Consider the following 12,729-nt stretch of genomic DNA (forward strand, 5'->3'; position numbering starts at 1 on the left):
AGAAAAACGTTTTTGTGCACTGACATCAAATGACTACAGTTAAACGAATTGCGAAAATCCTTGTCTGCCAATGGGTGTGACTGACTGCTTTTATCTTCGTTTATGAGCTGTTTAACTACGGGTAATGCATTTTTTATTATTAATTTAAATTGAATGTGTGCAAAAACTATGCAATAATGAATCCCAGCAAAAACTGTAATTAAAATAACATAGAGTAACTATAAAATCAGTAATTTTACTTTACAGCTTGTAACCTGTTCATGTTCGTTATCTGTCAATCACTCAGGCATTTACTAGCTCAAACAGTATTTAGTCGGCAAGTGACGTCATTGGCGTCCGACGAGCCCCCAACTACATCAGCTGAGAACGTGTCGCCCACGCGGTTTCAGCACGCTCTGTATTACCCGCTCTCTCTCTCTCGCTCTCTCGCTCACTCTATCTCTCTCAGGCTCTTTCTGTTGCCGGGTCACATTGGTTACTCACAAGTTAAACAATGCCACGCAAAACTGAAAGAAGTATGAACGCCGGCGACGCCGTCGTCGTCGTCAACGCAGCTTTCGCTGCTGCCAGCTGAGCTGATTATGTGTTTAGCACTGCGGCCTGCCGTCATTTCAGTACCTTGTGGGCCGTCACAGAGAACGCATGTGCAGAGACAGCAGAGTGAATTGAGCTAGAGAACGATACACGCACCTCAAACAACAGTTTACAGTTAAGCGTTTTGTCCCCCCACCCAACAAGAAAAGTCGTCAGCAGCTGTTTGTCTTATTGTGATAATGTTTAAAGGTGTGCCAACGCTTGCGAATTTGAATTTGCGTTTGCTCAGCAGCCACACGGCCAAGGGTCGTGCGTGTCCTGGCCGAGTGGTGCAGTGCCGCAGCAAGGCAACGGCCACATCCCTCGACCTCAACGATGCCAATGGCAAAAGCAGCCAGATCGATGTGGATGTCTACAGCGAACAGGACCTACTGAAGCGCGCCAAATTCCGGCATCGGGGACTCGATGTGCAGCAGAAAATCGCATCTGAGGTGAGTGGGCTCCAAATAGGGGAAGGCTCCTTGTAGCCGAAGCGGAAACAGCTGATATCATCAAGTCGATTTTCCTGCATTGTTTATTTTTGGGGGTTGTCGCCACAACAGGCGCTCCGTGATTGCGTTTCACATCGCATAACTATCGATTTTTACACCACATGCCGAGTCTAATCCAGATTTTATAAAATGGCGAAATTCGCCGAATGAAATCGAAACGGTTTTCAAAAGTCTGAAATTACATAGAAATATTTCGTCGCCAGACAGTAATCTATCTAAGTATATACACAGGTGTATTATACCCAGTCAGCGCTCTTATCTATTTGCCTAAGAGTTACGTGCCCGAAACATAATAGAAGTTAAGGTTTATATCATGCGTTCATTTACTTATCTTATCAGGTGGGTACATCTGCTTGATGTAGCGATGACTACCGGAAAATCACATTGGGAAATTAATCATGACGTCGCTTCGTTAATATCTTAGCACAATTACTATTTAATATGACTATGGCTATATGATTACATATGGCCCGATATTGACATGATGCGTATTAACAAAACATTTACTCTGGCCATAATATATGATTCATGATATGTGTTAATACGACACTCGAGCCTCCACACATGCCAAAGTCACGAGAAAAATGTCACAAAAAAGAAATCCCAACAAGCGCTAATATATGTATATATATTTATATTAGACACATACATATGTAGCTCTAGTTACATACATATATACGCAATTATATATACAAATCTGATATATGTATAAACATGCGAATTCACGAAAAAAAAAAAAAAAACAATACGAGAATTTTGTTTATGCGCTATCGCATATAGCATATAACATAGAAAGAGACAGAAATAAAAAGGGGTAAGGTTGGACTGGGCTAGCGGAAACAAAGTAAAAGAGATAGAGCATTATTCATAGGCATGTGGTTTCGAACATTTTAGTGAATGAATAGATAATTAAATGGGTTGGTTATACATACATATACATATATATTTGTAAGTAATTTGCGTCTTTTTCGAAGAACTGCTTGAACTGCGACCATTAGCAAAAAATATTGCATGATTACGAGTTCAGAACTTAAATACATTTTTAGCAACTATTTATTAAAAATAGAATTTAACCTTTGAAATTCAATGAATTAAATAATAATCTAATCTAATAAGATATTTATTAATATCAGTTTTAAAGTTCAAATAGAAGTCGTATACGTAATATTTCTTATACAAGTATGCGTCATAGATACTACCAAAATAAATATTAAATGTCTTGGCGAGCGGTTATTGATTATAAATCAGCATTAATCAGTATTCACACTATTTACTATAAGAGATAAGCACATGGTGTACGCCACATGGTCAATACATGAGTTTTGTAAAACATGTATGGGTGATCTAGATGATATACATGATCAATAAGCTTTGTAGAGTGGCACAGGAAGAGCGCCCTTAAAATTCCATTTATTACCATATCCGCTCTTACTATTTATTAATATATAAGACTTGAATAATGTAGCGTGCTCTAAAAGATCTGTGTAATATATGTGACCAATATTTATGTGTAATTTATTCACATGATCCATAATATACAATATAAGCTGATGATCTTAAAGATCTTTACAAAAAAATGCAAGTTCAATTCGAATTGCTCCCAATTATAGAGCATAGTACTATATTTAATCCCTTATCTCTGTCTCCATATACATATATTATATTAGAAAATATTTGAGCATATGCTAAGTATTTTTCCCCCGGGGCTCCAATTCGTAGCTGTTACTACCTGACGCTGAAACTTTAATGCCGAATACCGTTTCGTTGCCATGGGAGAAATAATGAATATATTTTAAAGCACATTGCTACCCACATGTATGTATGTATGTACATATATGTAGATTTACCTACATACATAAATATGTCTGGTCACTGAGCTGATATGTGCTACGAGTGTTAATAGATTTTTTTTTTGGCACTCGACTCCGAAAAACAAGCCCCTCACAGCTAGCAAATCACATGGAACTAGAGCTGAGAGAGAGAGAGAGAGAGAGGCGAGAGAGCGAGTGCAGATGATCTTATAAATATTTGTTTGCAAAAATTAAGCAAAACAAATCGAAATACTTGTATTTATGTGTATATATGTGTGTGTGTGTCTCTCTATATCGTCATGTCTTGAGTACATTCATTATTTTGCTGTTGTTTTTGTTTATTTATAAAATCCAACTGTGTGCGTCAATATCTGGCGGATACTGTTCCATTGAAATGAGAGCTGTCTGTCAATAATAAAATTTAATTTACTTATAAAAAATATTCAAATGAAGAGAATAATTTTGGAGCAACAGCTGGGCTTTCCTCATGCTTGTTGTTAATACAGTTAGCTATAATCATTATTATTATTATCATTATGCATAATCAGTTCGCCAGTTCAGTTCTTATCGCCAGCCGCTTCACATGACTCTGTTTGCCAAGCCCCCCGATTTAAAATAAAAACTTTTTTTATTTCGGACCCAAGAACAACAATTTCGTAAGCAAATCAAAAGTGTTGAGTCGTTTTTTTTTTTGGAGGCGTCTGCCAAAAAAGCTCCAAAAGGAAATAGAAGAAATAATCTAGTCACTCTTAGTTTTATTTACCATTATCAATTATTTGCCCATTCAATTAGCAAATTGGGCTGCGTTTGTTGTCAGGCAGCTGTTGGGTGTTGGCTGGACTTGCATTAGAGCTTTGACTTGGACTTGGACTCATCAGCTTTTAGCTGATGTCACGCTCCAGTAATCCCACATCCCTGGCCAGGTGTTCAATTACAATTTGCCCAGTAAATTGGATAAGACAATCTATTTTCAGCTGCCCCGGGAATGGGCTTTAATCACTCGTGATAGCACGCCAATTCGCTGAAACACTTTTTAATTAAATGCTGGGGAATTCGAAAACAAAGACAAGAACAATGAAGAGAAATCAGAGTGAATATTATATAGAATCTGGCGTCAAGCCTAAAAAGCTTGACCCTTTTTAGGCGATGCCATTTTATATGTCTAGCCATATTCGGTTAAAACTAATTCTCTTGGCCAAATTTCAAATTAGGAATTCATTTCATCATATGAAAATGCTTTGACAGTTACAATGTTTGGCTATTTATTAAAATTTAATTGGGAAAAAGCGAAAAACAATCGAAATGGGATGGGAAGGCGGAATAATATTTAATATAGGTAAAAATTGTATTGCAGATATAATCTAAAAATTTCGATTTAAATAATAATTTTGGAGTATGTTCAAGTTTGTGTCTACAAAAATTTTATATATAAATAAAATATAAATTTAAGAAAAACAAAAGTATATTTATATATAAATGTGGTAAATAAATAAATGTTGTAAATTCTGCAGTCTAAAAGGTCATGCATTTGTCTATTATGACTGAAAAGTGATTCAATACTTGAGCGAACTGTCTGTATAACTGTTCTATAGAGTCTCTTCATTCATCTATCCTCTGCACACTTGGCAAAAAACAATTATATCATTCTCCTCCTCTTACTCCATGGCTTAGTGAAGGGAAACGAGGCCAGTATAGCCATTGTCACATATTTGACAGCATCGACAGCATCCTAAGCAGCTAAACAGATGCGAAATATTTGAAATATACTACATATGCCATGTATACTATATGTACTAAGTATATAAGTGCTTCAGATTCGCAGCCTTGCTAGCAAAAGAGAAGGAATGGAACACGATAGAAAATTGTGCAACAAAAAATGTTTGGCTACAAATTAACAGAAATCAATCTAAATATAAAAGCCAACAAAAAAAAACTTGTTAAAAGAGATCAAGTGAAGCGAGAATATGGATAACTCGATCCATTGTCCATTGTGGAACTGCTGGCGTTCGACATGAACAAAGCACACTTTGAAAAATGTTCCAAAATTCGCTTGAAAGTTTATAAATTTGAATACTTTTCCATTATGTTTTCTATTTGCGTGTCCGTTTTTCCCATAACTGTGAAGGCTTGCCACGCCCTTGCTGGCATGCTGAAGGTGAGATTAGCCCCAATGGAAAAGTGTAGCAGCATTTTAGGAGCTGGGCAAATAGCATATATAGATTGACCAATAGCAGTTATGAATGAATGAATGCTAGACCAAAGCCCGACCATGCCTCATATATAAGTAGACCGTTATGCTGTTTATTTAGCATTTGCAATTCGATTCTCGAAATGTCGCAAACCCTGAGAACAATCGTACGTGAGCAACAAGTAGAATAATAACTGTGAAAATATGTCAGGGATACGTGCTTGGCACCTCACATTACACACATATTTCGATTCTTGTATTTATCCAGAATATACCTTGTATATCTTGCAGAGAAAACTACGTACGCCGCCGTTGTTGAATTTGGTTTTTGCCAATCGTAAATTATCCTTCTACGACACCAGCACCGGACAGAAGCCCTGCGAGGAGAATGCCAAACTGTAAGTTCACACACACTTGGCTATATACAAATAAGTCAAAGATATATATACACGCACACACACACACACGCATAGATCTATGTATGTGTATGTATAAGACATTTCGCACTTACACAAAATATTCTCAAAAATATTTGATTTCGCATTTGGCACCTGTCTCCGGCCCATCTTCCACGCCCCTCGGCAACCACTCAGCTCTTGGGCCTCAGGGGGTTTGGCACGTGGCAAATATATAGTTGCTATACATATATGTATATGTGGGCCATTTCTAATAGAGCACTTGGTGCTAGTCACCAATTGTCTTAGCAAACCCATTTCCATTTATAGATCGAGCTATTTTTAGGCCGCGCTCTGTAATCCACCGGCTTAGCAGTTGACTTACACAATTAGCGATATTACAAAGAAATCGATCTGAAATCCAAATATTACGAATATGAAAATGGCCAGAAAAGAGTCACATAATATGCACATATGTATATATTTAAATATTTTTGCAAAAATATTTACCTTGCACATTTGCACGCATTATTTTGAGCAAATTGTTTCTTGTTTTTCTGTTAGTTGTTTTTGCCTTTGCCGTTGCCTTTGCTTTGGGCTGCATGCCAAAAGCAAATATAAAATATGATAGATGTTTTTGTTTTTCAACAATTACGTTATGATGCAAGGGATTCTGAAATTGCATGCACACAGCTCTAAGATACTCTGTTGTTGTAGGGGAACAAATGAAGCTCGAATGTTGAAGAGGATGAGATTGTGCCCAAGAATCTAAAATATGTTTGGGAAAAGTAGAGAAAATAAATTTAAAAAAAAAAATAAATAATTAAATATCGAAAATAAATAAATCTAATTTTTAAATAAAAAAAATTAACAAACATACAATAAAGTTAATAAAATAATTTATTAAACATTAAAAATAATAAAAATTAAAAAACAAGTATTTAAAAAAATATATAAAAATAATTTTAAAAATTAATATATCTAAGAAAATAAAATAAAATAAACAAAATATTGAAAACGCTTACAAAGCCTAAAAGTTTAATAAATAAAAAATTTATAATTAATAAAATAATAAATCTAAAAATATTCTATATTCAATATTAAATTTAAACAATAATATAATAATATAAATAATTAATTATTAAATTAATTAAATGCAAGGAATTCAAACAAAAATATAAATAAAAGTAACTTAAATTAACATAAATTTATATTTGTAGTAGGAAAGTCAGCAAAGAAATCTTTCTAAAGACGTTGCTCTCTATATATAAAGGATACTCTATATACATATATGCAAAGGATACTTCCTGTATAGAGTCCATTCCGTTAGGCTCTAAACTCATTCGCCATCAATGAATGCCTCCACTGCGGCTGTCTGTCTGTCCGCTGTCCAAAATTGTTGCTCTGCGAGGGGCGCACACGCGCTCAGCCGCTAATTGAACGCCGCGTAGGGGTATAAAAATAAATTAACATACATTTATTAAATGAAGATAAGATCGAAATACGCTCCACTTTGATTTGTGGGCGACCAATGGGCCGTATGCCGTATGCTCTGCCAACTACTATATAAAACTGTTGCCCCATTGCTGTGGCGCTCATTTCGGCATCGTCGGCAGCTTCGAGCAGTAAACCAAACAAATATTTTCGTGCCTTTTTAAACACCAAATTTTCGGCGAAATCAACTTGAAATGGGCGAGCGCGGTTATAGTTTGCTGCAATATGCGACGGAGCGGGCGCCGCTGCCGCTGGACGGCTACACGCCCGAAGAGGCGGACCAGTTCAAGGATAGCTTTCGTCAGAAGATACTCGACGACCTGAAGTCGATGAGCGGCGACCAGCTGATCGAGCTGGTCAAGCAGAATGCCAACAAGGTGGAGGAGGAGGAGCAACAGCAGATCAAAGCTGGCGCCCAGCCGAATCCCGTGCAAGACGACGCCGACCTGATCGATGCGAACATCATCGCCGAAATGGTGGCGGGCATCTGCACCAAGAGCCAAAAGGCCACCTTCATCAAAGTGATTACCAAATACATCAGGTAACAATCAACTGTGAATCGCGAATTGTGCTTTGCGACTGACTCAGTGTGGCTCTGGCCGCAGACGAGCCCCTGCCTGATAAGCCTGCGATCTGGGTGCGTTATCTGGCCGAGCATATTGCGAGCAGCCATTGGCCATATACGTGATATAGTATATCCATATACATACATTCGATTCCAATAATGGGCACAATATTACACCCGACGGCAAAGGCAAATAGCTGCGGGTGTTTACATACTTTGAATGGGGAGTTAATTAATTTATTTTATTGGCAATAACATGATTTAGAAATTAGCGCCTTTTCACCCACAGACGCACAGTCTGTGTCTCTCTCCCTCTCTCTCGCTCTCACTCACTCCCGTTCTCGTTCTCCTGCGCGCTCTCGCTCGCCGTCTCGCTCGTTCAACAATAAAAATCACACATTTGGCTAATGTATAAAATGTCCGATCGTCGCGTAGCCGCAACACAGTTGAGCTTTAGGTTCAGAATATTACGCATACGCCATGGTGATAACGGAGGATATAGTTGCGCTGAAGCGCCAGAGCGAGGACGGCGAGGCCAAAGAGCGCGAGGAGATCTATAGGCATAACAAAGAGCAGGAGACAACCGAGACAGCGGCCATAATCGAGGAGATCATCGAGGGCATCTCGCTGCAGAATCGTCGCGGCACCATAGTGCGCACTATATCGGCGATAATCAGGTATAGAACGGGTCTTAGAGCGGGTATACATAGGGCGTCTTTATAGTACCTGTGTATAATATACAGGATATAGGATATGGTTTGGTATGGTATAATATATAGGATATAGGATATGCTATATCAGGAGAACCTCTATAGGATAGCCATATAATGTACATATATATGGAGTAAAGCACATGTGTGGGGTATATATAAGGACATCTAGGGGTTACTATATAACTTATTAACTATACATAGGCAAGTCACTGGTATAAATGAGTGTTATATAGAGTATATATAGGGTATCTACAGGTCATCGATTGTATACATATAAGATATATACCTGCTGTACACATAGGATAGAGTGTACCTATATAGTATATAGCCCATCAATAGTATACTCATATGGGCATAGAATACCTAAACGATATATTGGACATATAATGTGTACAGTATATCTAAACGGTCCTTTCTGAGTAGTATATCATATAATTAGCAAACAAACTCAGACAGAACCACAAGTATACACACACACACACAGTGACACACCCTCTCAATCCACAGTTGCGTTTCTAACACAACATATGGCAGACCCCCTCGATACATATATACATATATAGATAATTATATATATATATATATATTTGATATATATATTTTATTTCCTTAGAAATCAGCGACGCAACTATTCGATAAGGCCGTGAGTAAATTTTCGATGGTGTTTCCCTGCGTGTTTTATATGCTTTTCGATTTAGTTTTGTGACACTCAAACAAAATAAGACCAAATACTCCTCCATATCACTCGCTTTTAGTTGATATATAGCACCACAACAATTGTATATACATATATATTTATGACTTGATCAACTCTAGTCGTAACTTTCGACGCATTCAATTTGTGCTTTAATTGAGTTCAATTGGAATTTGACAAGAACTATATACATATATATATATATGCATATATATGTGTATATATGCATATATATTTGATAATTGAGATTTCTTGTATTTATTTTCCTTTTGTTTTCGATCAATTTGACACGGACGAGGCGCGGCCTGGCAACTCTGGCTGCGTCTATATTTAGACCCTTTGTAGCTGAACTGTAGCCAGGTCTAGACGTTTGTTTGCCCATATTATCACCTGCCCACACTTGTTTTATTTCGAGCTTTACTTCTAGTTGTATCTTAAGTAAATCGTCGTAGCCTCTAGCTTTTTTCCACATAAGCATGCTAAATGAGTTCCCGCCGTCACTTAACGAAGTTTTGGCCAACTCTTAACTCTTTCCGTACACCCTCTTCTCGTTTAGCCATCGCGAGCAGGAGCAGCGCAACGCGGAGGATGTGCTCTTCGATATGTTTGCCAGCGAGGAGACGGGCCTCATCTCCATGGGCAAGTTCCTGGCCGGACTGAAGACCACGGGCATACGGCGCAACGATCCGCGCGTGCGCGAGCTCATGGACAACCTGAAGAAGGTGCACAAGCTGAACAACTACGAGACGGGCTCGTCGGCCGAGACTCAGCATCTCAACCGCGAGACCTTCAAGGCGTAAGTCCAGCCTAGGCCCCGTCTGATCCAAGATCCTTCATTATCCTTTCCTCTGCATCGCTTTCAGTGTGGTCTCGCCGAACATTGTGCTGATCGCCAAGGCATTCCGTCAACAGTTTGTCATACCGGACTTCTCGAGCTTCGTCAAGGATATTGAGGAAATTTACCATCGCTGCAAGTCCAACACGCTCGGCAAGCTGGCCGACTACATTCCCCAGTTGGCGCGCTACAGCCCCAACTTCTGGGGCGTCAGCATTTGCACAGTGGACGGACAACGCTTCTCCATTGGCGATGTCGAGGAGCCCTTCACTCTGCAGAGTTGCAGCAAGCCATTGACCTATGCCATCGCTCTAGAGAAGCTGGGTCCCAAGGTGGTGCACTCGTTCGTCGGCCAGGAGCCAAGTGGCCGCATCTTCAATGAGCTCGTGCTCGACCAGAACAGTGAGTTGACATTGAGCACGCTCCGTGCTGGGACTTAACTAACCTTAACCTACTCCTGCTCCTGCTCCACAGAGAAACCGCACAATCCGATGATCAATGCGGGCGCCATACTCACCTGCTCGCTGATGAGCGCCTTGGTCAAGCCCGACATGACCTCCGCGGAGATCTTTGACTACACGATGTCCTGGTTCAAGCGCCTCTCTGGCGGCGAGTACATTGGCTTCAATAATGCCGTGTTTCTCTCGGAGCGCGAGGCAGCCGATCGCAACTACGCGCTGGGCTTTTACATGCGCGAGAACAAATGCTTCCCGAAGCGCACGAATCTGAAGGAGGTGATGGACTACTACTTCCAGTGCTGCTCCATGGAGACGAACTGCGAGGCGATGTCTGTGATAGCCGCCAGCCTGGCCAACGGCGGCATTTGTCCCACCACCGAGGAGAAGATCTTTCGCCCGGAGGTCATCCGGGATGTGCTCTCCATAATGCACTCGTGCGGCACCTACGACTACTCCGGACAGTTCGCCTTCAAGGTCGGCCTGCCAGCCAAGTCGGGCGTCAGCGGCGGCATGATGCTGGTCATTCCCAATGTGATGGGCATCTTTGCCTGGTCGCCGCCACTGGACCAGCTGGGCAATACGGTGCGCGGCCTGCAGTTCTGCGAGGAGCTGGTCAACACCTTCAATTTCCATCGCTACGACAACCTGAAGCATCTGTCCAACAAGAAGGATCCGCGCAAGCATCGCTACGAGACCAAGGGCCTGTCCATTGTCAATCTGCTCTTCTCGGCGGCCAGCGGGGATGTCACGGCTCTGCGTCGCCACCGTCTGTCCGGCATGGACATCACCCTGGCCGACTACGATGGCCGCACCGCCCTGCACTTGGCCGCCTCCGAGGGGCACTTGGAGTGCGTGAAGTTCCTGCTGGAGCAGTGCCATGTGCCCCACAATCCCAAGGATCGCTGGGGCAATCTGCCCGTGGACGAGGCCGAAAACTTCAACCACTCCGACGTGGTGGAGTACCTGAAGAAATGGGCTGAGAACGCCAAGGATGCGCCCCAGCAGTGCATGACGGACGCCGTGACCACCAAGACCGAAGCTGATGAGGTGAGTGCTACAGATTCGACCAACTCCGTATCTTGTCTACATATGTGCATATGAATGTGCCTTTCAGGAGCTACCCATCAATACGGACGATGTGGTTGCCAGCGGCATATCCAGTCCCATTCCAACAGTATCGGAGCCACGTAGCCCCAGTCCCGTTTCCTCGGAGGACGGCAGCACAGTGAGCGCCACCAGCGTGGACAAGACCAAGCCCGGCCTTTAGAGACCCATGGACGGACAGAGATATATAAATATATATACATACCTGTAGAATCTCGCTTAAATTATTTTCTTAATCATCTACTTAGTTAATATACAATTTTAGTTAGCTATCCGAGTTGCTCAGACTTGTGAGCCCAACATATACATACCATATATTATATACAACATATATACATATATACATATACTTATTAATGCTACTCTGATCAAGGCGAATATAGACGGCATTTGTACTTTGTAGGGTCTTAGGAAAGCATTCGAAGATCAGTGCTGGAATGCAGTGCAATGAAATGCAATGACAATAAAATGTATTTGAAAATCTACAAGATATCCCACAGCGATATATACCATATATACATACGATACATACAATATATACTTATACATAATGTTTACGTGTGTGACTTGTAAATTTATATGTCCTTGTATCTATTACGAAATTGTCAATTGAAAGTGTTTCGATGTTAATCGTAGAGCCGCGTGTTTTAGTTCCTTTATTTAGTTTCTTTGTCTACATGTATAATACATTCAATAAAAACTACCGAAAACCACAAAACTGTATTTGTTTTTATTATTTGATTGAAAATGCGGACCCAGCTATAAGTCGGGAATAAGCTGAGTAAGCTTTGCAGATTCAGGCTGAAGATTTGATCAACTTGTTCTACAACTTATACGGTCTTGTATTTTTGCTATTGTTCAACTATTTTATTATACCCTTACTACCGTAACTTACTTGGGATTTTGACAGTTACTGAAGTGCTTGGGCGAGACAGTCTTGATTACCAGCAACAACAGCAAGAGAATACTATAGACTGCATCATCTGGACTGCAACGAATCTATAGACACCAATACTCCTCCTTATGTATACAGAAACAAACCGTAAGACCCTGCAATAAAATTTTTGACATTGACAGAGTATAACAATTGCTCACATATCATTAAACCTTTTCCAGATGGGTTATTAATGACAGACAGCCTTCTAAAACTAATAGCTTTACTACTTACAAAACTAAACCTTATTTCTATTATCAATTATAAATATTTTTTCTAATAAATCTCATAATTTTATAACCAAAAATCATATAAATATTTATTGTCTAGTTTATGGACTAATACTTGTACTTACTTTATTAAATTTGCCCCAATTTTCATTGCCTTCGTACCACGACACGCAGTTGTGTGTGCTCGCATTTCCAAGTTCGAAAGCGCCGCAGCAAGACAAAG

General features: G+C 40.1%; 1 protein-coding gene across 10 annotated transcripts; it reads left to right on the forward strand.

The window, feature by feature from the left end:
* The first annotated feature begins 590 nt into the window (after window positions 1–590).
* Window positions 591–12,060, forward strand: GLS (glutaminase). 10 transcript variants are annotated; one of them, XM_089261135.1, is made up of 7 exons: window positions 591–708; window positions 784–1,025; window positions 5,376–5,482; window positions 9,502–9,741; window positions 9,809–10,182; window positions 10,255–11,285; window positions 11,353–12,060. In XM_089261135.1, exons 4-7 carry the CDS (start codon window positions 9,548–9,550, stop codon window positions 11,503–11,505), a joined length of 1,752 nt encoding a protein of 583 aa, XP_089117261.1. In that variant the 5' UTR covers window positions 591–708; window positions 784–1,025; window positions 5,376–5,482; window positions 9,502–9,547; the 3' UTR covers window positions 11,506–12,060. The 10 variants fall into 10 exon arrangements, with proteins under 10 accessions (XP_089117261.1, XP_017960622.1, XP_017960625.1 ...); XM_018105133.3 differs by adding an exon at window positions 8,865–8,894 and having other exon boundaries at window positions 599–1,025; XM_018105138.3 differs by lacking the exons at window positions 591–708; window positions 784–1,025 and adding exons at window positions 4,894–5,051; window positions 8,865–8,894.
* Window positions 12,061–12,729: the final 669 nt, after the last annotated feature.

Source organism: Drosophila navojoa, chromosome 5 (genome assembly GCF_054131105.1).
Source record: "Drosophila navojoa isolate 15081-1374.11 chromosome 5, UAZ_NAV_1.0, whole genome shotgun sequence".
Taxonomy (NCBI): Eukaryota; Metazoa; Arthropoda; class Insecta; order Diptera; family Drosophilidae; genus Drosophila; species Drosophila navojoa.